Here is a 20,754-nt window from a genome sequence, read left to right on the forward strand (position 1 = left end):
CTGATAGAAAAATTTAAATGTGAAGCTCAAAGAATCTTTTAAAAAACTTTGAAGGAAAATTAAGCACAAATGAAAAAGTAAAAAATATAAGTGGGTTTTGAAAAAATTTGGAAGTATTAGAAAAGAAGATTTATTCTTTGAAAGAGAAAGCTCAATAAATGGCATAAGTTTAACACTGGACACTTTCAAAAAGAATATTAGTAAACTGAAAAATTTAGAGGCTGGCCTGATGGCAGAGTAGATAACATTTGCATGCTTTGCTTTGGCGGCTGGGGGTTCGCAGGTTTGGATCCCAGGCACAGACCTAGCACCACTCATCAAGCCATGCTGTGGTGGCATCTGACATAAAATAGAGGAAGATTGGCACAGATGTTAGCTCAGGGACAATCTTCTCCACCACACACAGAGAAAAATTTATATAGGACACACATGGCACAGAGAGATAAAAAGATTAAAAATTAAGAAAAAGAAACTCATATATATCTAACAGTACTCCCAAAAGAAGAGAATGAGGAAAATTGCAGGAAAGCACTATTTGAATATCTGCTAATTTTCCATGCTTGAAAAAGGATACAAATTATCCCATCAAAAGTTCATTCTGAGGATTGAGCAGTATAAATAAAAATAAACTTACAACTAGATACACTGTAACAAAGCTGCAGAATACTCAGAGTGATAAATATGTCTTATAAGAATGAAAAGGTAGATGACAGACTGCTGGCAGAGATCTCATCAATATAACAGATGCTGGAAGACAAATGATTGAAGTGTTCAAAGTGCCAGGTGGAAACAATTTTATACTCAGCGAGACTAATACTCAATTTTGAGGACTAAAGATATTACAGTACACATAACAACTAAGAGAATTTACTACTCACAAACCCCCACTAGAAGAGTTGTTAAAGGAGGTACTCTAGTAAGAAGAAAAAATGAATCCAATGAGAAGATATGTGATAAAGGAAACAAAAGCAATCACAGAAACTGATAAACTAGGAGCTGGCCCTGTGACTGAGTGGTTAAACTTCCAAGCTCCACTTCGGCAGCCTGGGGTTCCACTGGTTTGGATCCTGGCCATGGACCTAACGCTGCTCATCAAGCCATGCTGAGGTGGAGTTCCCACATAGCAGAACCAGAAGGACCTACAGCTGGAATACACAACTATGTACTGGGGGGCTTTGGGAAAGAAGAAGAAAAACTATTGGCAAGAGCTGTTAGCTCAGGGCCAATCTCTAAAAAAAGAAAGAAAGAAAGAAATTGATAAAATATGTCATGTCACTAAATGTAATTACCTATTGGTGAATAATGATAATAATCATAACATTTTTAATGGGAAAATAAAAATATAAACTATGATAACAAGAGAGAAGGCATTCAAGCATGAGTTAAAATGTGCTGAATTACATGTTATACTCATGATGAATTTTGAAATACTTGAGTATCAGAGGAATAACGTGTAAGGAAAAGGAAGAAAGGGAAAAATAAAAAATTAAAATGAATGTAAACTGAAAACAAAAAATAAAAATTACAATAACTGTCAATAGATTAAACTCACCTATGAAAAGTCACAGATAGTCACATTATATTTTAAAAAATCAGAATCTAGTTTTATGCTGTTTGTAAAAGAAACAGTGAAAGCAAACGAACAAAAAAACTACACATAAAGGTAAAAAATAAAAGAATGGAAATACTAAAAAGGATATAGCTTTAGCAACAAAACTTAAATAGAGATATAAAATATTTGGACAACAAAATTGGCAATTTTGAGATTTACGTAGAATGTTTACAAAATTTTTCTATGTAGTATGTCACAAATAAATACTAACCAATTACAAGAAAATGATATTATAAAGATTATGTTTTCAGAACAAAATCAATGAATTTAGACCTCAAAAAGAAAAAATTAGTAAAATGTTCTCATATCTTAGGAAACCTACAATCTCATTGGGTAGAAAGAAATGACTTAGAATTGAAAAACAGGAGATATAATGTCTAAAGTAGAATTTAGAGGTAAACTTATAGCTCTAAATGTATGATTAAAAACAAAGAAAAATGAATGAGGAGAACATTATCTTCACTAATTAGAAAAAGAATAACAGAGTCAATTCAAAGAAATAAGAATAATAAACTAAGAGCAGAAATTAGTGGAATAGTTACAAAAAATAAAGAAACAGGTAGGAATATTTCTGAAATTCTCAAATAGTACATTAAAACACATTTCAGTTTGCGGAGAACTAAAAATTTTATGTATTTCAGGAGGGATTATAAGTGGGACATTTTGAAAGCAATTTGGGAATATCTAAAAAGTTAAAAAAGCACAAATCCTATGATTGTGCAATCCGCTGTGAGATAAATACTCCAGCCCAGAGAAATACATGCCCATAGGCACAATGGAAGTTATACAACGTTGTTGACTGCAACATTGTTGTGCTAGTGTGCAACAGTAAGGGGCTTATGTACATCAGTAGTGAATGGATAATTAAATTGTGGCATTTTCATCCACTGCAGCAGAGCACTGAAAGGTGAACTAGGGCTATGCATATCAATATGGAAAAAAATCCTCAAAAACACAAATATTGAAAATTAAATATCTATATTAATCCTTTTGTTTTGTTAAATGTTGCTTGTACATATTAAAATTTGCATGGGAATGATAAACATCACATTCAGTTTAGTGTAATCTGGGGAAGATGACAGGGACACAGAAAAGGGAAGGTGTGCATACAAGGACACAACTGTATTTATATTTTATTCCCTTAAAAATAACATCGGGGCTGGCTTGGTGGCATACTGGTTAAGTTTACATGCTCTGTTTTGGTGGCCTGGGATTCTGCACACCACTCTTCAAGCCATGCTGTGGCAGCATCCCACATGTAAAGTAGAGGAAGAATGGCACAGATGTTAGTTCAGTGAGAATTTTTATCACCAAAAAAATAAATAAATAAAAAGAAAAAAGTAAGAAAGAAATGTGTACTCATTGAGTCAGAATATGGATATAGTTGAAACTTTTGATATTGTGTTAAATTGCTTTCCAATTTCAACTATCAGTGAATAAGTGTGTATATGGTCTTACTGCAGTAGAGATTACAAGTGTAGGAGAGTGGCTTTGAAGGAAGCATGTGACCATCTCTGTCCTTTGGCACTATGTGTCCTACTACTGCCATGTCTCCTCTTTTCAGTAAAGATTCTTGAAAAGAGTGGTCTTCAAGCTTGGGTTTATTTCTTCAATTTCCATTCATCCCAACTGACTGGAATTTATCTTCTAGCCCGACAGGACAATGATACTGATTTTGCCAAGATCTCTAATACACTTTTTCTTTCTCTTTCATGCTGGCAGTATTTGATGGTTTGGCTCCACCTTGCCCTTAATCCTCGCCCTCACTTCCATGAGAACCTCTCGCCTTATTTCCTTTATTTTTCCATTGGCTGTTCAGCTCAGTCTCCTTGACAGGCTCCTCCTCCATTGCTTCTCTGTAACATGGTGGTCTTCTTTTGACTCCGACTTCAACCCTTTGTCATTGCACACATCTGGGTAATCTTATCCAAACTGAAGTCTTCTACTCTCTAAACACTGATGATTCCCAATTTTATATCTTCATTCCAGATTTTCTCCCAATCCCTAAACCCTTGAATACCATGTATTCTGAGTATTTCATTTGGATGCCTCATATGCACGTCAAGCTCAGTATGTTTACTACTGAGCGTAGATATATTTAAAACTGTGCTCCCCGTATTGCTGTCATTTATTCAACTCTTTAAGCTGGAACCTCCAGGATATTTCCTGGCACTTGGCTCTTCCTCTCTTTCTACATCCCTCTTCCTCCTCCTCACCCGTCTCTCCCTGCCCCTCCTCCCTCCTTTGCTCCTCTCCTCCAGCTCCTTCTCTCCTCTCTCTCTTTCTTCTTCCCCTTCTTCCTCATTCTCCTTCTTTTATTTCTTCTTCTATGTCTCTTCTATGTAGACAGTGCCATTGCGTGCCAGCTTCCCCTCAAACTCTAGTCCTTGCTTCCCTGTCCTACTCCTTTATATGATACCAACCACAAAAGCAAATACCTTAACAGGCTACTACTTTGTGGGTTTTATTCTTGAAATAAATATTTGAATTTATAATTTACTTTTGAGACTTCAGGCAAAATACTAAACCTCCATTTGCTTCAATTTCCTCTTCTGTAAAATGGGGATAGTAGCACAATTGTGAGAATTCAATACAGGTATTCGTGAAAAGACTCAGAGCAGTGCCCAGCACATGGTAAACATTATATGAATATAAGCTTTGTATGTGTATTTCTTAGCTGTCATTGTTTTCTATTACTGTCTAGTATTACTAGAATATCTATTATCTGTCTCCATGTTCATTACTAGAGATTTTCATTTCCTATTAATTTATCGAGTAATATTTAAGGTGGTTAGTCTTCTGAAAAAATTAAGCAAGTTTTTTATGCCCTTTCACAAGTAAAATTTTAATAATTAAAAGCTTTAAAATTCCCTTTATAAAATTGAATTTAATTTTCCAGGAAGGAGGAAAGATATTTGTGGAGAAACATTCCTAACAGCTCTGTCCCCTGGAGTTGGCTTGGCTTTAAAACATTTAGGAATTTTTGTACCTTGGTTAAATTATTGGTGGCTTGAAATTGATAATGGTCTGAGGCTTTACACCAAGGAAACTGGGTAAATGATACAAATCAGGGTCCATTTATTAGCATATCACTGTATAATTTTGCTAAAGACCAGGATTATTATGAAGTTTGACACAATGACAAACTATCTTACTGTAATTTTTAATGTATCATGGGGATAAATTGTGCCTGCAAGATTTAACAATTACTGTATAGATTAGAAGACAATATAATAATTACCCTGTAACCTGGGTGTTAGTCCATCATTGAACATCAAAGGAGGCCTCTATGTATATTTTGCACTGGTTCCTTTGTATGTTTATATGTGTTTTTGAGTGATTAGGGACCAAATGAATTTTTAAACCATCTTAAAAAGTAAAAGAAAAGTACTCTTGTTCAATAAAAAGAAAATATATATTCAAAAGAAAAATTTCCACCCAAATTTTAGAACCAAGTTAAGGCAAATTCAGAATTTAGAGTAATTCTTCAGTTTTACTTACAACTGGTAAAACTGGATAGTTGTTAAGATAAGTTATAATTCCCCTTTGAAAAACTGTCTCATCAAATGCTCACCTAGAGAAAAAAACCACATATAAGACCTTTGCGAAACTGACTAGTTCGTGGGTTCCACTTCCTGTTGTGAGGAGTAAAATGTACTTAAACTCACTAAAGTTCTCAAGATTGTTTTCATTGTCTCATGTAAACCAATTTAGGTTTCATATTCATGTATATTAAATGAAACTGAGACTCCCTGTAATTTGTTATTTCTATAATATGTAGTCTGTTTCTGGTCAGGGGAAACAGTTTGAGCCGTTATATAGATTTTACAATAATTTGCCTTAGGAGAAGTACTCTCAGAGGACGGTTGACTCAATGACTAAACTCCCCTGCCCCCCCCCCCCCCATAAAAAAGTCTGAATAAAGTCCTTTCTTGGTGTTGGGTGCTTACTTTGTTTGAGGTCTAGTCCTTCTGCTTAGAACTCCCACTTCCCATCCAGCGTAGGCACAAGAATCTAGTAGACCGAAGGCTGGTCTTGGGAAAAATTGAGACAAAGCCTACAGTTAGATTTGGGGCTTTCTCTAGAGTCAGACTTAAGGGTGGATGGTGGAGCCGGAGAGCCACCAGTCCCACTGGTAGCTCATAAGGGATGGGTGGAGGAGATTCGCTGGTTCCCAGGCAGGACAGACAGATGAATGCTGCCTCCCTTCCCACATCCTACGCCTGCCCTCTCGTGACTCTCCTCTTTCTCCTTCTTTTAAAAGCTGCTCTTTTTGTACAAACTAGCGTGATTTCACCTTGTTCCTCTGGGGCCAGAACCCTCTAGCAATGCCCCTGTCTACGACTCCCTTTTCATCTTATTCATCCAGTTCTTAGCTTGTCTTCACTGCTCTCTGCGTATTTGTGGATGCTAGATTTTCCCAAATCATTCCTACTATCTAAATTCACTCGCTCTCTTCTTTGCCTTTAGTCCTAACTCTTGGCTAAATTTTTAGCTATCCAAATATCATACATATTTGGGCTAAAATACTTTGTTTATAGGTACTAATCGGGTTTTACTGATCTCAGATAATTGGCGTATCTAAAAAGACCCCAGGAGACCCTCTGAGGGCATGGTGGGGATTTTAGACCAAGAGGATGGTCACGGTGGGGGATATTTTGTGAAGTGGGACTGAGACTAGGTCCTGGTCATGATAACACACCTGAATTTTAGTCACGTGTCATGTGACTATAATGTGTCTACGCTTTCCTAAAATTTAGGGCCATTATTACCTTTGGTATGTCCTTTTTCCACATGGATGATTAATTTCTTTGAGGATAAAATTTTATTCTAACATTCATAAAATAAAAGTCAATCCGGGGATTTCCCAGGAAATATAATTTAAGCACTTTAACTTCATCCTCATTACTGAAGGAAATACAAGTCCTACTTATCCTAAAAATATCAGTATGAAATTTTTATTAGATGTGAAGTATGTGTTTATATTTATAATCGTACAATATCATGTTACATAAAATCATATCAAGCAATGTTTTTTAGTTTTCAGAGTATACAGTCTTGTTAAATATTTATGAGATCTATAGGACAGGAATTATTATAAATATCATGATTTTACAAACGAAAAAGCAGATTTGATTGGTAAGGTGACTTTTTCCTGGGTAACACAGCTACTAATTATGACAGCTGTGAGTTGATTTCAGGCCTCTGGAGTTGAAAACCCCATCCTATTTCCACTATATCATATTCCTTCTTCAAACATATAGAGCCATAAGCAATAGCCATTCCATCAATAGTCAGATGTGTAGAATACTAGCCAGTTGTATCTAGAATAACATTATAAAATGCTGTAACAAGATCGCATACCGATTTTCAGAATTGCTTTTCAATTATATGCAATTTTTCGAATTCTCAACCTGTTAACATAAAAGCTTAAGTCATTTAAACCTGAACAAATTCAGCTTAGATATTGTAGAGGAAAAATGGAATTTCTTTGGTCTAAAACCTCGCTCTCTTTCTCTCTCCACACACACACACACACACACACACACACACACACACAACACACATAGGCAGCCACATGAAAGTATTTTTGTTTTCTATTTTTGCTTATGGTCTAATTTTACACAAACTGTTTAAAATGTATTGTGAAAAATGTGTATTTCAGATACATTTTCTTATGTCTGATTTGAGTATCTGAAGAGCTAGTATAAAATAAAAGTTGGTTATTAATATACCTTCCATAAAACATGTGAGAAATATTCAGAGATAATTAAAGGCAGAATAAGAAACTTAAATTTGGCTGTAAATAAGAATTTCCTGATAAGGAGGATTGATAGTTACTTAGAGCTCACTGAGAGAAGTTGTGGAATTTCTTTTTCTGGGATATTTAATTCTTGTGGTTCAGGTGTAACCTTGTGTGGCAGCAGGACCATGAAGTTCATAGTCCAATGTGAACTTGTCATATTTTGAGATGGTAGCAATTATCTTCCAGGTTTATTTAAATAATCGTGTTATTTAGAAATCGCAAGAAAAGAAGCAGGCTATATTTTTTCCTCTCTCACAAAAAATAAAAGGGGAAACATAGTATTATTTTTAAGAACTTCGGTGAACCGGTCCTGTCATAACTAAAGTGGTAGCGCGGGAGCTGCCTGTGGGTGGAAACAGGAAACATTAGTGATAAATGCTGTGTGACATATTTTTTTCAGGTTCAGCTCAATGTATACCGATTCTGATTAGCACATTTCGTGCCTCACCGAGTAGCTCCCCTTTAGCTCTGCCTGGAGAGTTTTTTTTAGCTTCCATCCTGCTCATAAACACTGCCACCTCCTCCCTCCTTCTCTCTTTACAAATGTTACAACACAATCAGAAATTTCCTCTTTTCTTCCGTTCCTGCATTTTCAGCAGGTTCCCTTGCGTCAGAAGCCGAGAAAGAAAACTCAAGGTAATTAAATCTCTTTTGTTTCTTTATTCCCTTTTTGTGTGCGTGAGTGTGAATTTTCTCTTGGATGCCTTCTTTGGGATCGGATTTTGGTCTGTCTTCGCGTTATTATCAGGCAGATACATTTTGGGTGATTTTTGGATCGATTTTAAGAAATGACGACATGCTGTTCATTTGGATTAATCCCTCGTGGTGTGTCAATAGAGCTTAGAAAAACTGGCACCGAGTCGGGAGGTGGCTGTGTTTTCAGGTGGGCATTAACCCCTCTCCATCTATTGTATAACTACTGCTATTATTGTTCAAAGGAGCTGTGTTAGTGCAATGGTGTGCCTGCCAGCTGTAGGATTTTAATTTTTGCAACTTATTCTTGTTGAATAATATACTTAGACTAATACTTTTATATAAGTCTCAGTATTTCTTTGGCTGTATCTTGTACTGTCTGAGCACCAAATGAATGTTTAAAAATAAAGTAGATAAATTATTTTTTTGCATTCACTTTGTGTAAATCTCGGTAAAAAATCCAAATCCCGGGAGGTAGACAATTAACAGTTACTTTTCACTCTGTCGCATACATCAGGGCAATATGTTACCTACCTTTTCACGTAATTGTTGCAGGTTTGTTCATGATGAGTCGGAGGAGGATATCATGTAAAGACCTGGGACATGCTGACTGCCAAGGGTGGCTATATAAGAAAAAGGAAAAGGGAACTTTCCTCAGCAACAAATGGAAAAAGTTCTGGGTGGTGCTGAAGGGATCTTCACTGTACTGGTACAGCAATCAAATGGTGAGTCCACTGTCTTCCCCCTTTTCCCAGCCTCTTTAACAAAGAGTGGATTAAAGATCATCATGGAGCAGGTTATCTCCATGGAAAAGTTAATTTTGATATCTGGGGCTTGGAACAGAGCAAATAAATAAGTTCTGGAAACTGTTTCTGGTCTAGTAAATATGTAGGCTATTCTATTGTATTTTATGGAAGAGAAAACCATCCTGCTTGACAAGTCTTTGCTTGGGGAGGGGTGTCCAAACGTATATACTTACTAATAGAAGCTCTCAGGGTCTATTAATGTTACTTTTCCATGAGAGAGTCTAATCGTTTCAGGATTTATGTGGATAGCCCTTGATATGGGAACTTTATATTGTTAGGTCTTTACTAGAAAGGGATTCAGCTTTATGACCTATTAGGGATGTAAATCAATTCAGTTGGCAGAAGCTATTTCCATTTCTCCTCCTTTACTATCTTCTTCTCCTCTGACTGTCTTTATTAGGTGGGTTGGTTTTGGAATCTCTAACCTGTGTGCCAGCATCATGTTGGCGACCGTCGTCCCTTGTTCCTTGGCATGTTTGGTGATGGTATTAAACTACTGCTGTTTGGACCACACTTGATGAGAGAGATGTCTAATTTATTCTTTAGAAGAGTACCCTTTTATGGTCTGCTTCACAGCTAGTTTTCTGTTGAAAAGGGCTTGAAATAAAGTTATTGTTAGAAGATGTGCTGATCTTTCATGGCTTGAAATGTTTTGAAAATGATGATATTGTTGAATATTGAATGAATAGAGACTTTTCACATAGGCCTCTCTCCACCAACCCCGGGGTAGCCAATTGCTGATCTCAAGAGAGCTTGCGTTTCTCTTTGAGGTATAGTGAAGATCAACAGTGGATGTCCTTTCATCAGTTAAGGGGAATTTATTTAGAAATTGCCCGTAAGCCAGAACATTCTTTATATGTGATACCATTCTTTTAAAATGACTTATGTATGCCCATCACTCAAGCGACAGAGCTTTAGAGCATGTAACTTTATAAATGTGAAATAGGTGCTGAGTATAGTTTGTGGGCAAAATTTTTAGTTGATATATTTACATTCACTGGCCACTAATCAAAAATTTGTGTTACCCACATGCCTCTAGGCACCTGTCCTTTAAAGATTTGGTTAAACTGGACCCATATTCAGTTTCAGTGCCCTGGAAGAAGCGTTGCCCCCTGTGCTTCTCTCTCTCCCCCCTTCCTCCTTGCCTCCCTGTTCCCAAGCTTATTGCTTTGGTTTCACCCCATGCAAAACAAAATTTTTCATCGAGTTGCATAAAAATATATTTCTTCAGCCTTTGGTGAGTTTTATCAACTTTATCAAGGATTTGGAAGGTTCACAAGAAAGAATCATCTTGCAGAGGCGCAGTCTTCCACTATCTCCCTTTCATCTCTTTCTTTTCCCCTCCTGGATTTATTTATCGTCTTGTCTAGCATGGAATACTTTTATCCAAATTAAGGCAACCTGGGCCTGTGGTCTCACCTTCTATCATAAAGGATTCTTCCTAAACAAATACAGCTTCCTTCTTAAGAAGAATTAAGATTAATATAAATTTCTCCTGCTTGTTTCATATTATTTTAGGCTCTTGCCTTTGGGTAATTGTGGCAAGTGATAATCTGCATCCTTTGTAAAATGAGAGGACTTACTCATTTACCTTTTAATAGCTCTCCAGAAATTTCCAGAGGCTGTTGGGTGCTGATGGAGCGTGGCACATCTGTGGGAAGTAACAAAGCTCAGCTGTAGGCAAGGCACTGATTTTCTCCTTCAATCAAATTATTCAGCAAATATGTTCCTGGTGCTGTCCCTGTCTTCACAGAATTTGAAGGAAGCTCCTCTGAGCCATACATGCTACAGATTGGGCTTATTTGGCTTCATCAGCTTATTTGGCTTATGCTTCTTAGAGGAGCAATGAATTAACTATTTTAGGCATTAGGAATCTCATGCTTCCACAGGGAGCAGCAGTGTTGACTGAGACCACATTAGAAAGAGGAAGAAGAGAGAGCATCAGACACACTCCAGCAGCCCTGTCCTGACTTGCTTTCAAGCTTTCACTTAAAGTGATATTCAGGTAGCAAATCATGTACTTGAACACACTTGGATTAGCAACATTGAATGGAGAACATGTTTGCTGTTATCTGGCCACAGAATTATCCTATTCACTTAGTAGTACGTAATAGAACAACATGTTCAACTCCCCAATTCTATGACTGTGTTGTAGAGTGATTCTCTCTATGTGCACATGCACATGCATGCCCTGACATCCTAATTATATGTTTGTTATGGGGAAAAAAGGCTATTCAATGATCACTTAATTAACAGTCATATTCCTGCTATCTGTGTGAATGTCAGCTGTGAAATAAGAGCCAAACACATATCCTCAAGCTAAGAACATCTATTTACTCTCTGCCACTTAAGGAATTCAGTCGACAAGTAGGTCCCAAGGCACCTGCGCCTAATGAGCAAATGTCTTCTTATTCTACCTTCCGTAATCCTTATTCATTCTTATGTGGCCTGATGCTGAGAGAGAACGGAGCCAACAGCATCCCAGCAAGAGTCACCAGCAAAGGCATGTTGAACACCTACTGCCTGCCAGGGCATCTTCTAGCTACCTTTTACATATGCTCTTTTATACTCCTCCAAAACACCCTCCAAGGTAGTAACTGTCATCATGTTTTGAAAGTTGGGAAGGCTGAGATTCAGAGAGATGGTGTACCTTTCCCCAAGTGACGCAAGTACTAACTGGCTGAAAATAGATCACCTTCAGTCCCTTTGACTCCTCAGCCCAGGATTGTTGCCATATGTCAACCTGACCCCACACAGGGACGAGGATAAATGGCATGATTAGATCACCTTGTTTCATGCCTTCGATAGCGTTCCGAGAGAACAACTCTGGAAATGAAATCTCGGGCAATTCTCACGTGAAAGTACGAGTGATGTCATGAGGTCCCTTTGCCTGTCTCTGTTGATCCCTGACACCACCTGAGGAGACCACGTCGCCCTCACCTCTCTCAGCATTCTTTTGCTGTTATTATTATTATCCAGGAATTGACGCCTGGTGTACCTTCTTCTTTCATGACTCTTTGCTGCTTCAAACAGTACTACCCGGATTTCCTTGAGAAAGGTCATGTGCAGACACTCAGCCCCCACTTTTCACACCCCATATTATGTGCTTAGAATGTGTTACAGCACCCAAGACTGCACGCCAAGTCTTACGAAACCATATTGAAGTTTAACAGCCATAAGAAATCCAGGCTGTTTCAAATCCTGGATTTGAAATCCATGCAATTGTTTGCCCTTGCCCCTAGGATAAAGTACACATTCATTTCCTTGCTCATGAGTCTCCTAACTTATATCTCTCTTACTTTCCCACCCTCCCCACCTCCACCCAAGCTTCAGCTACAGAACTTCTTTTAATTCCTTTTTAACATCAAATATGCTGGCTCTCTTTAAGCCTTTGTGTATGTTATTTCTCTGCCCACAAAAATCTTTGTCCCTATGCCCTAAAGTCTTGCCCACCCGATCCCGTTGAGGTGGTCTAATCTATCCTTTGACCTCTCTGCTCCCATAGCAGCCTGTACTTTTCTTCTTCTTATGCTCATCTTCCTCTTTGGTACATGTTTGTTAGACTTGCTGTTTTCCGTAATTGATAATAGTCTCTGTAGAGCAGGACCACAAGTACGTCTTTAGTACCTTGCACATGTCTGACACTTACTAGGTGCTCAATTCCTATTTGTTGATTTCATAAATAAATGAGATTTATGAATCATCAACATTTATATTACCCATGGGAATTTTGAGACATGAGATGGTGAATAAGGGCTACTTTTGACAGAAAATAATTTTCCAGTAAAGAGTTTTCCACTTCTATTCTTAAAAATAGATATAGGAAAAGGTGCAATTTGAAATTTACCAGAAGGGCTTCATGGTCCCACATAGGTCCCATACAGCTGCTCCGACTTTGCTAACACCTTATTGGGGGTTATTTTAATAGATTCTTTCTAATCATGACCTCTGGCTGAAAACAAGGGCCTATTGACCAAGATCACCAGGGTGGGGACAGAGATGTTGAAAGAGAGATAGAGGGTTTCCCAGGGAAATTCTCTCCACCCTGGAATTTCACTGGCTTACCAGGCACAGCCGGAGACGGAAGTTTGGGATCAATATCTTCTTTCTGGTGAAGGAGAAGAATTATTATTTTCCCTCAGGCATGTCACTATGAAAGAGTGACAAGAAAAGCCCTTAAGATGTTATTGCTTATTCTTTAAAACTATTTTATATTTTTAAGTTTTTAGATTTCTCCCGTTTGCTAGAACTTATTTTTCTTTTCTAAGCATTCTTAATTAAGATCTCACTGAGTTCCTTGGAAAATATATTATGGATTTTATTTATAGCCAAGACAGATCGTAAAGTAAATGTATATTATATAACCCACTTAAAATTAGTGTGGTTCTGAAATGTTTCTATTTGGAGAATTTTTACTCCTCTTACTGGTGTATTTGTTACATTATCCAAGAGTGTATTAAAATACATCAAGGGAACATATATAGTGTACTGGTATGTATAACTTGGAGGCGTTGTCTAAACAATTTGGGTTTTCATGACAAAACGTAGCTTAATATTATTTACAGATAATAGATTTTTAAAAATCTCTTTAAGTGAGCCCAATGTGAAAAGTTTATTATCCATCCATTTATCCACTTATCCACCCACCAACAAATGCTTCCGACCAGTGTTTATTGAGGACTTAAAAATAATTTGGGCTAACTGTTGTAACTGCTATTATAGGATTAAAAAAATAAAAGACTACATTTCTTTTCTCTATTAAGAGCTCATAGATGGGTGGAGGAGAAAAGACCTATGTTAATGACATAATCAAAGAAAAATTAGTGAAAAAAATGGCTCTGAGATTGAGCAATGCAGATGAATTCTGTAATTCTTGGGATAAGAAAAATATTTGGGGCCATTGTGAGGGTGTTTTGCCACAGTGACTTTTATCCATGGAAAATTTTCTTTCCTTTCTACCTAGGAACTTATATTTTTCCTTTTTTAAACATCGTTTTCCAAAGCTACATGATATCCTTGAGGGCAGCCTTCTTTACTGGATAAACAGTTTTCACCATGAAAAAAACACTATTCCTGTGTGTTGGAGTGAATACAGAAAGGCTTCAGGGAGAAAATTCTCTTAAGATCAGCCTTGAAAGGCAGTTTTTCCAGGGGTAGAAGGTAGGGAGATGGACGTTTTAGTCTGGCGACTATTGTGAGCAAAGGAATGAAAATAAAAATGAGCTGTGGCAAGCCACTGTGTTAGGTATTATATTGAATTTTCATGATAACCTAGCAAGACAGATTTTATTATTTCCATTTTTCAAGGGAGCTTACTGAAGCTCAGGGAATTTAAGTAACTTCCTCAAAGTCGCATATGGAGTAAATGGCAGAGCTCAGATTAAAAACAAGATCTACCAATACCAAAGGAAGGCTCTTTTCTCTAGGCTGCATGGTGCCCCCATTCAGAGGCGAGTCAGGGCAGTAAATGGGGATCTCCAACACAGAGTCCAGGAATGTGAATTGGATCCAGTAGTCAGTAGGGAACCACTGCATATTCTCTAGTCAGAAGACGACGTGATGAAATTGACGTGTGAAAATATTAATCTAACAGTGATAAATGGGATGCATTGGAGCATGAGGGAGTTTTCAGAAGGCCGGTTAGAAGGTGGAGACCAAACACAGGCGTTGAGACATGAACTTCTGGACTACAGTGGAAACTGAAAATTCGAGACATGCTACACAATAAAAAAGGGCGAGGTGTGCTGAGTGCTTGGATACGGGGCATGGAACATTTGAGGCTAAAATCAGAATAATTCCAAGTTTGGGAGACTGAGAAAGTAATATGAAAACTGAAGGAGAGAGAGGTTGTGGTTAAAAATGTAGAATTTTATTTGGACTCATTGTCATTTACTTTTTTGGCTTATTTTAGTTGTATACATTCTTTCTTTATATGAAATTATATGAAATTCTTCATATGAAATTTATGAGAATCTCGTGTTCTTTAGTAGTTAAGTAACCATTTATTGATACCAATCGTGCTGTTGTATCACCCGTTCATGTTGTGTACAACCTGGGCCTTGTATAGAAAAGGTGCATCATTCAACTCTTTATTTCATAAAAACGTTTGGTAAACTGCTGAGGTTTGTAGGTTAATACATATTATGCAGACTTTTCAGTTCTTTGAGAATCCAATCTGCCTGCCCAAATGTGGCTGTCTTTCTCCCTCATCGTCTGAGTGGTTCCACGCGTCTGCCTGTTCAAGTAACTGTGTCTCTAACATATGTTTTGGTCTTGAGCTGCATACGTACTTCGTGTGAATTTTGGAGGATCTTAGATCTGGGAGAGATTTTTCTTAGAATCAGTTTTATGAAACTCTCTATAGCAAAGATCTGATCAATTCTGAGAATAGGCAGAATTTACCTTTGCAGAAAATGATACCTGAAAGCCAAAATTTCTCTTTTCACGAGACAACTCTTCTGAAAGTTTCAGTAAATATAGAGCGCCTTTGTTTCAGCATAAGAAAAAAAAAAGAATGGGTTAATTCTCCCTTGAAAAAGAGACATTTAAGTTGTCTGTACCTTCCATTAGTAATCTCTTATTAGCATAGATTTTGGAAAAATGTCTGAGCAAGTTTGAGCGAGTTTACCATGGACTGGAAAAAAATTTCTGTAGGAATTTATGAACACTTCAATCAGAGCTTATTGTGTTCTTTTTTTTTTTTACCCACAATGTAAACACCCGAGAGCGTATTCTTTACCTCTGGTTTAAACTGTGTCTCTAAAGCCTAGAACTGGTAGGCACAGACTAGGCATCAGTATTTTTTGAGTGAATTACTTAATTATTATGTTACCTACTTATCAATTCGTTATATAAATCAATTAATCAAAGCACTATTGAGCAGTTGATATGTTCCCAGAATTCCACCAAAATGAGATGCTTTATGAATTCTGGGCTTCTAATTTATTTGAGCTCCATATTCATTGTTTTAGCCAACAACCAACTTCTGAGTGTTGTCCCAAACAAAATTCCAATATTTTAAAATGTTTCTTCAGAGAAGACGATTCAAATCAATTATGTAGAATCGGTGGCCTCTCTGCCAACACATGTTCCTAGAGTTTGTGTTGTAAAGGAGAAAGAGAAGGTGAAACAGTGACAGGTCCACACAGGGCAAAATATGATGTTTCTGCAGCTAGGAGTAAGCAGCTTACCTCAAGATGATGAAAGGTGGATTAAAGCGGTAAAGCTGATTGTTTAGGTACCACTTGAAACCCTGCATACAGGGACCGTTGAGGGCTTGTGGAACTCTATTGCTTCCCCCATTATAATTTCAGGCATGTGGAAAAGACCTTTAAAATGCACATGTGGTTTAATTTATTTATAGTCTATGATGCTATCACCATGTTCCTAACATTTATTTTTCTTGGTAGGTCCCAGAATGCATTTCCAAAATAATGATTCCCAACCATAGCGTTAGGATCAGGTCAGTCTGTAGCTGGAGCAGGCAGTTTTTAATAACTTCTTGTTACTAAATCTATAGAATGTGGAAACATTTGCTTATATTGCCAATATTGTTTTCCTTTAAATTATTTCCAGACTTTTTAAATGTTTTCTATTGTGAAACGCCAAGACTATGAAATCCTCCGTTTCTTTCGTCTTGTTCTCAGGAGGCAGTGATATGCTCAGGTACTGCTGATTCAAAAGAGGAGGCGGAGGTAATGATGTAGGTTGGGCTGCGTCTGAGGCCAGTCCTCTTAGCTTACAGCGGTGCCTGCAGTGCCCATTCAGAGGAGGCAGCACTGCCCACGCTCCTCTGGCGAACGGTGCGCGGTGCTTTCTGCTGGTGTTTCCACAGCTTCTCTCTGTTTTACTTCGTCTTTTGTTTTGGTCATATCCACGTTCTTGCTTCTTGAAAAATTAAAGTCATTTTAAAAATTCCTTAAAATAGTATATCATAACATGTGTTCATTACAGAAAAAGTGGAAAATATAAGTAAGCAAAATAAAAAAAGAAGACGGGGAGGCAAACAGAAAGTAATGAATTAAAATTAATTTTTGAAATAAATGGAGGTCCCTCCACTTTGATGTGATCACTGTACATCTTTTGGTGTATATGTTTCCAAACATTTTTTTTTCTATGTTTTCAAGAATAAAATGATACTATGCATGATGTTGTAACTTGATTTTTTCACTAAGTGATGCATTATCAACATATTCCCGTGCCAAAGCATATGTATCCACAATGTCATTTCTAAAGGCTGTGACTGTTATATATAGGTACATCATAGTTTCTCAATTCATAGAATATAAAATCAGAAATGCCTTTATTCTAAAATCTTTTAAAATACCTAACAGGAGATAGAATACACAAGCCCACATACACTAACTTAAGTATAAAGTGATATATATTTAATTTTTGTATATGTATAAATATAATATACGTGTGTTTGTATAATTATTAATATATGTGTATAAATATATTGATACATGTGTGTGTATACAACTTACCCATTCTTTTAAGCAAGCAGGAGGAAGGTGAATTTCACCAGCATAACGTAAGGGAGAAATGGCACTTGCATTCTAGTCCTGAGCTCTCTTATGAAGTTGTATGCCTTTAGATCAGTGATGTAACTCTTGTAGGGGAGGAAGAAATTTTCCTCTGCCCTTCTAGGTTCTTCTGGCTGGTTTAAGAATTAAATTGACATGAGAAAGATTAACAAGAGAAAATAAACTTTAATTTTGTAAGTACAGTGACCCTACATACATGAGAGATTCAGAGGCAGAAAGGTGAATTGAAATATTTGAGCCATCTTGAGACAAGGAATAGGATATGGGCCTGGGGCTTCACAGGGGAGGAGGCTAACTCACAGGATGATAAGAAGAACAAATTTTCAATATTCAGATATTTGCCTTGCCAAACAGATAGGTTATAAAAATTTACTTCTGGTAATAACTCTTATTACAGGCAAGGCCCCCAATTTAAATTCTTTACGGGAGAGGGAAAAGTCTCTCTTGAGCCTGCAGAATCTTGATTGCCTTTAGCTCAAAATATTCCACATGCCAAAGTGGCACATCCCCGGGAGGTCTGTTCTGAACCTCTTCACTCCCTGTGCATCATTTTCTTACGAGTATACTTTGACCAAAAGCACTATCTCTACATAATTCAGAGCGACTTTGAGAAGATCGAATGCATCTTAAAGCAATATAAAAAAAAATCAAAGGAATACATACAAGGAAAGGCAATTTTCTATATCCTTTAGATGAAATGTGCTTGCATAGTATTGTGATTTTAGGATGCAGAAGAATTGGGCTTAGAATGTTCAGGTACCAGAAATGGTTTCTTTTGGCAATAATGGCCTATCCTCTGCTGGTGATTACACAGGCCTACTGCCCCTGTGTAAAGGATGATCTAAAACCATAAAACAGGGGAGTGAACTAGAAGGCTCTGTGGGATTCTTCACCACAGTAGTTCCTAACCTGGAGGATGAGTTCAGGTAATACATGATATCGTCATGTGTGCACATTTCCCAAGCAGTGGAATGAGAAGTGGCCCATGGAATGAGCTGAACTTTTGGTTAGATTTGAGGATTTTCCCAAGAAGTTGTTATCTGACAATTTATCATCTCTCTGGAGCAAGTTCTTTTAAGGCCTAGGCCCCAGCTGCTTCTACAGCCAAGCTAACTGATGAACTTATCCGTCCTTGTGCCGCTGTTTCCCTCCCATAGAGCACGTTTCAAGAACATTTCAAGAGGAAGCTATGTAGTGCAAATTTTTTTTTTTAAATATTGAATACTTTTTAAAGGAGTCAGGATTTAGGAGAATGTATTTGAAACAATGTCTTCAAAAAAGACACAAGGAAATGACATGCTCTAGTTGAAGATATCCCTGGGTTCAGAAGCAGGAGGAGAAGTTCTAACTTGAAGCTTCAGCTACTTGACACCTTAGGCAAACCACACATCCTCTCTGGGCCTTCCTCCTTATCTGTTAAACACAAATGTGAATAGATAGCTGTTATCTGTGAAAGAGATGGTGCTCATTAACAGCACATTAACCACTGATACTTTCATATTTCAAATTTTATGAAACGTATTATGGCAAATGCATTGGCATCTTTTACTGACAAATAATGATTTTCAGAGGAGTATCTTTAATTTTTTTTAATTTATTTTTTTAACTGTGGTGAAATATACATAACACAAAATTTCCCATCTTAATCATTTTTAAGGTCACAGTTCAGCGATATTCAGTATATTCACATTATTGCGCAACCATCTCCAGTACTCTTCAGCTTACAAAACTGAAACTCTGTACTCGTTAAACAGTAACTCTCTATTCTTCCTTTCCTCAGTCCCTGACAACTACCTTTCTACTTTCTTGCTCTATGAATTTGACTACTCTAGGTGCCTCATGTAAGTGGAATCGCACAGTATTTGTCTTCTGCAATGGGCTTATTTCACTTAGCGTAACGTCTTCAAGATTCATTCATGTTGTAGCATGTGTCAGAATTTTCTTTCTTTTTAAGGCTGAATAATACTCCATTGTATGTATATGCCATATTTTGTTTATCCGTTCACATGTGTTGATGGACACTTGAGTTGGGTCTACGTTTTGGCTATTGTGAATAAGGTTGCTATGAACATAGGTGTACAAATATGTCTTTGAGACCCTGCTTTCAATTATTTTGGTTATGTGCTAAGAACTGGAATTGCCAAGTCACATGGTAATTCTATTTGTAATTCTTTAACAAGCTGCCATACTGTTTTCCATAGTGGCTGCCCCATTTTGCCTTCCACCAACAGTGCCTAAAGGTTCCAATTTCTCCACATTTTGATCATCATTTTTATTTTCTGTTTTATTTTTGCTTTTTTTGGTAGTAGCCATTCTAATGGGTGTGAGGTGGTAACTCGTTGTGGGGTTTTTTGGTTTTTTTTTCCCTTAAAGATTGGCATCTGAGCTAACCACTGTTGCCAATCATTTTTTTTTCTACATTTTCTCTCCAAATACCCCCAGTACATAGTTGTATACTTTAGCTGTTCATTGTGGTTTTGATTTGCATTTCCCTAATGATTATTGACCTTGAGCATCTTTTAATGTACTTTTTGGCCATTTGTATATCTTTTTTGGAGAAATGTCTTTATCCATTTTGAATCAGGTTATTTGTTTTATCGCGTGGTTGAGTAGCATCTAATGGTACTCAGGAAACTCATGAAAACAATTTGAAGAGATTTGAAAGTTCCTGAAGTATTGGAAGATTTAATATATATTGTACAAAGGCATGATTATGTGTTATACTGACTGTGATTTAAAAAAAACTAACCTTATTTTTTTATTTCTCCTAAATTTCTAATATTGAAAGCAAATGCACCAGATTTTTAATTTTCTTAAATACTGTTCCTTTATTTACTCTTCCCTCTGCTCCTGCTCTAACCGTGGATGGTAGATAAAATTTATTAGATAGCAAGGGATGTAATTTATTCTGTAATAGTGAGATTTAATCACATTTCTTCCTATTCATTTAAAAATTTTCCCCCATTGGTGCTTTCTTCATTTTTTTCCCACCACGCTGCTGAAGAGACCAACCTTACGTAGGTGAAAATTGTCTCTAGGGTTTTAAGGTTGCAAAAGAGCAGGTGGGAGAGGAAGCCGCACAGGCTCACATTATGAATGGCCTCGTGTGCTGAGGATTTTATATTACGGACAAAAGAAACACAAGATTCTTTTACATTGTGACTTTTCCATCTTCATTTTTTTAAAAAATGATATTTTAGGAGGCAATGACTATCTTTGTATGTCAGACTACCAGAAAATTCCCTAGAAATTTCATTTCATTTAAAATGTGATTCCATAGAGAGGGAAGGT

The 20,754-nt window shown here is 37.0% G+C and overlaps 1 protein-coding gene across 8 annotated transcripts in view; it reads left to right on the forward strand.

Annotated features, from left to right (window-relative positions):
• The window catches only part of IPCEF1 (interaction protein for cytohesin exchange factors 1), a 171,897-nt gene that overhangs the window by 92,932 nt on the left and 58,211 nt on the right, over positions 1-20,754 (forward strand). For 4 of the 8 annotated variants that reach the window (XM_005608172.4, XM_005608171.4, XM_023632941.2 and 1 more), the window contains 2 exons: positions 8,015-8,054; positions 8,667-8,836. In XM_005608172.4, coding sequence (XP_005608229.1) covers positions 8,015-8,054; positions 8,667-8,836 — 210 coding nt within the window. Of the gene's footprint in view, positions 1-8,014; positions 8,302-8,666; positions 8,837-20,754 lie in introns of those variants that run through there. The other 4 variants (XM_023632939.2, XM_070256498.1, XM_070256499.1 and 1 more) reach the window with 2 other exon arrangements.

Source organism: Equus caballus, chromosome 31 (assembly GCF_041296265.1).
Source record: "Equus caballus isolate H_3958 breed thoroughbred chromosome 31, TB-T2T, whole genome shotgun sequence".
Taxonomy (NCBI): domain Eukaryota; kingdom Metazoa; phylum Chordata; class Mammalia; order Perissodactyla; family Equidae; genus Equus; species Equus caballus.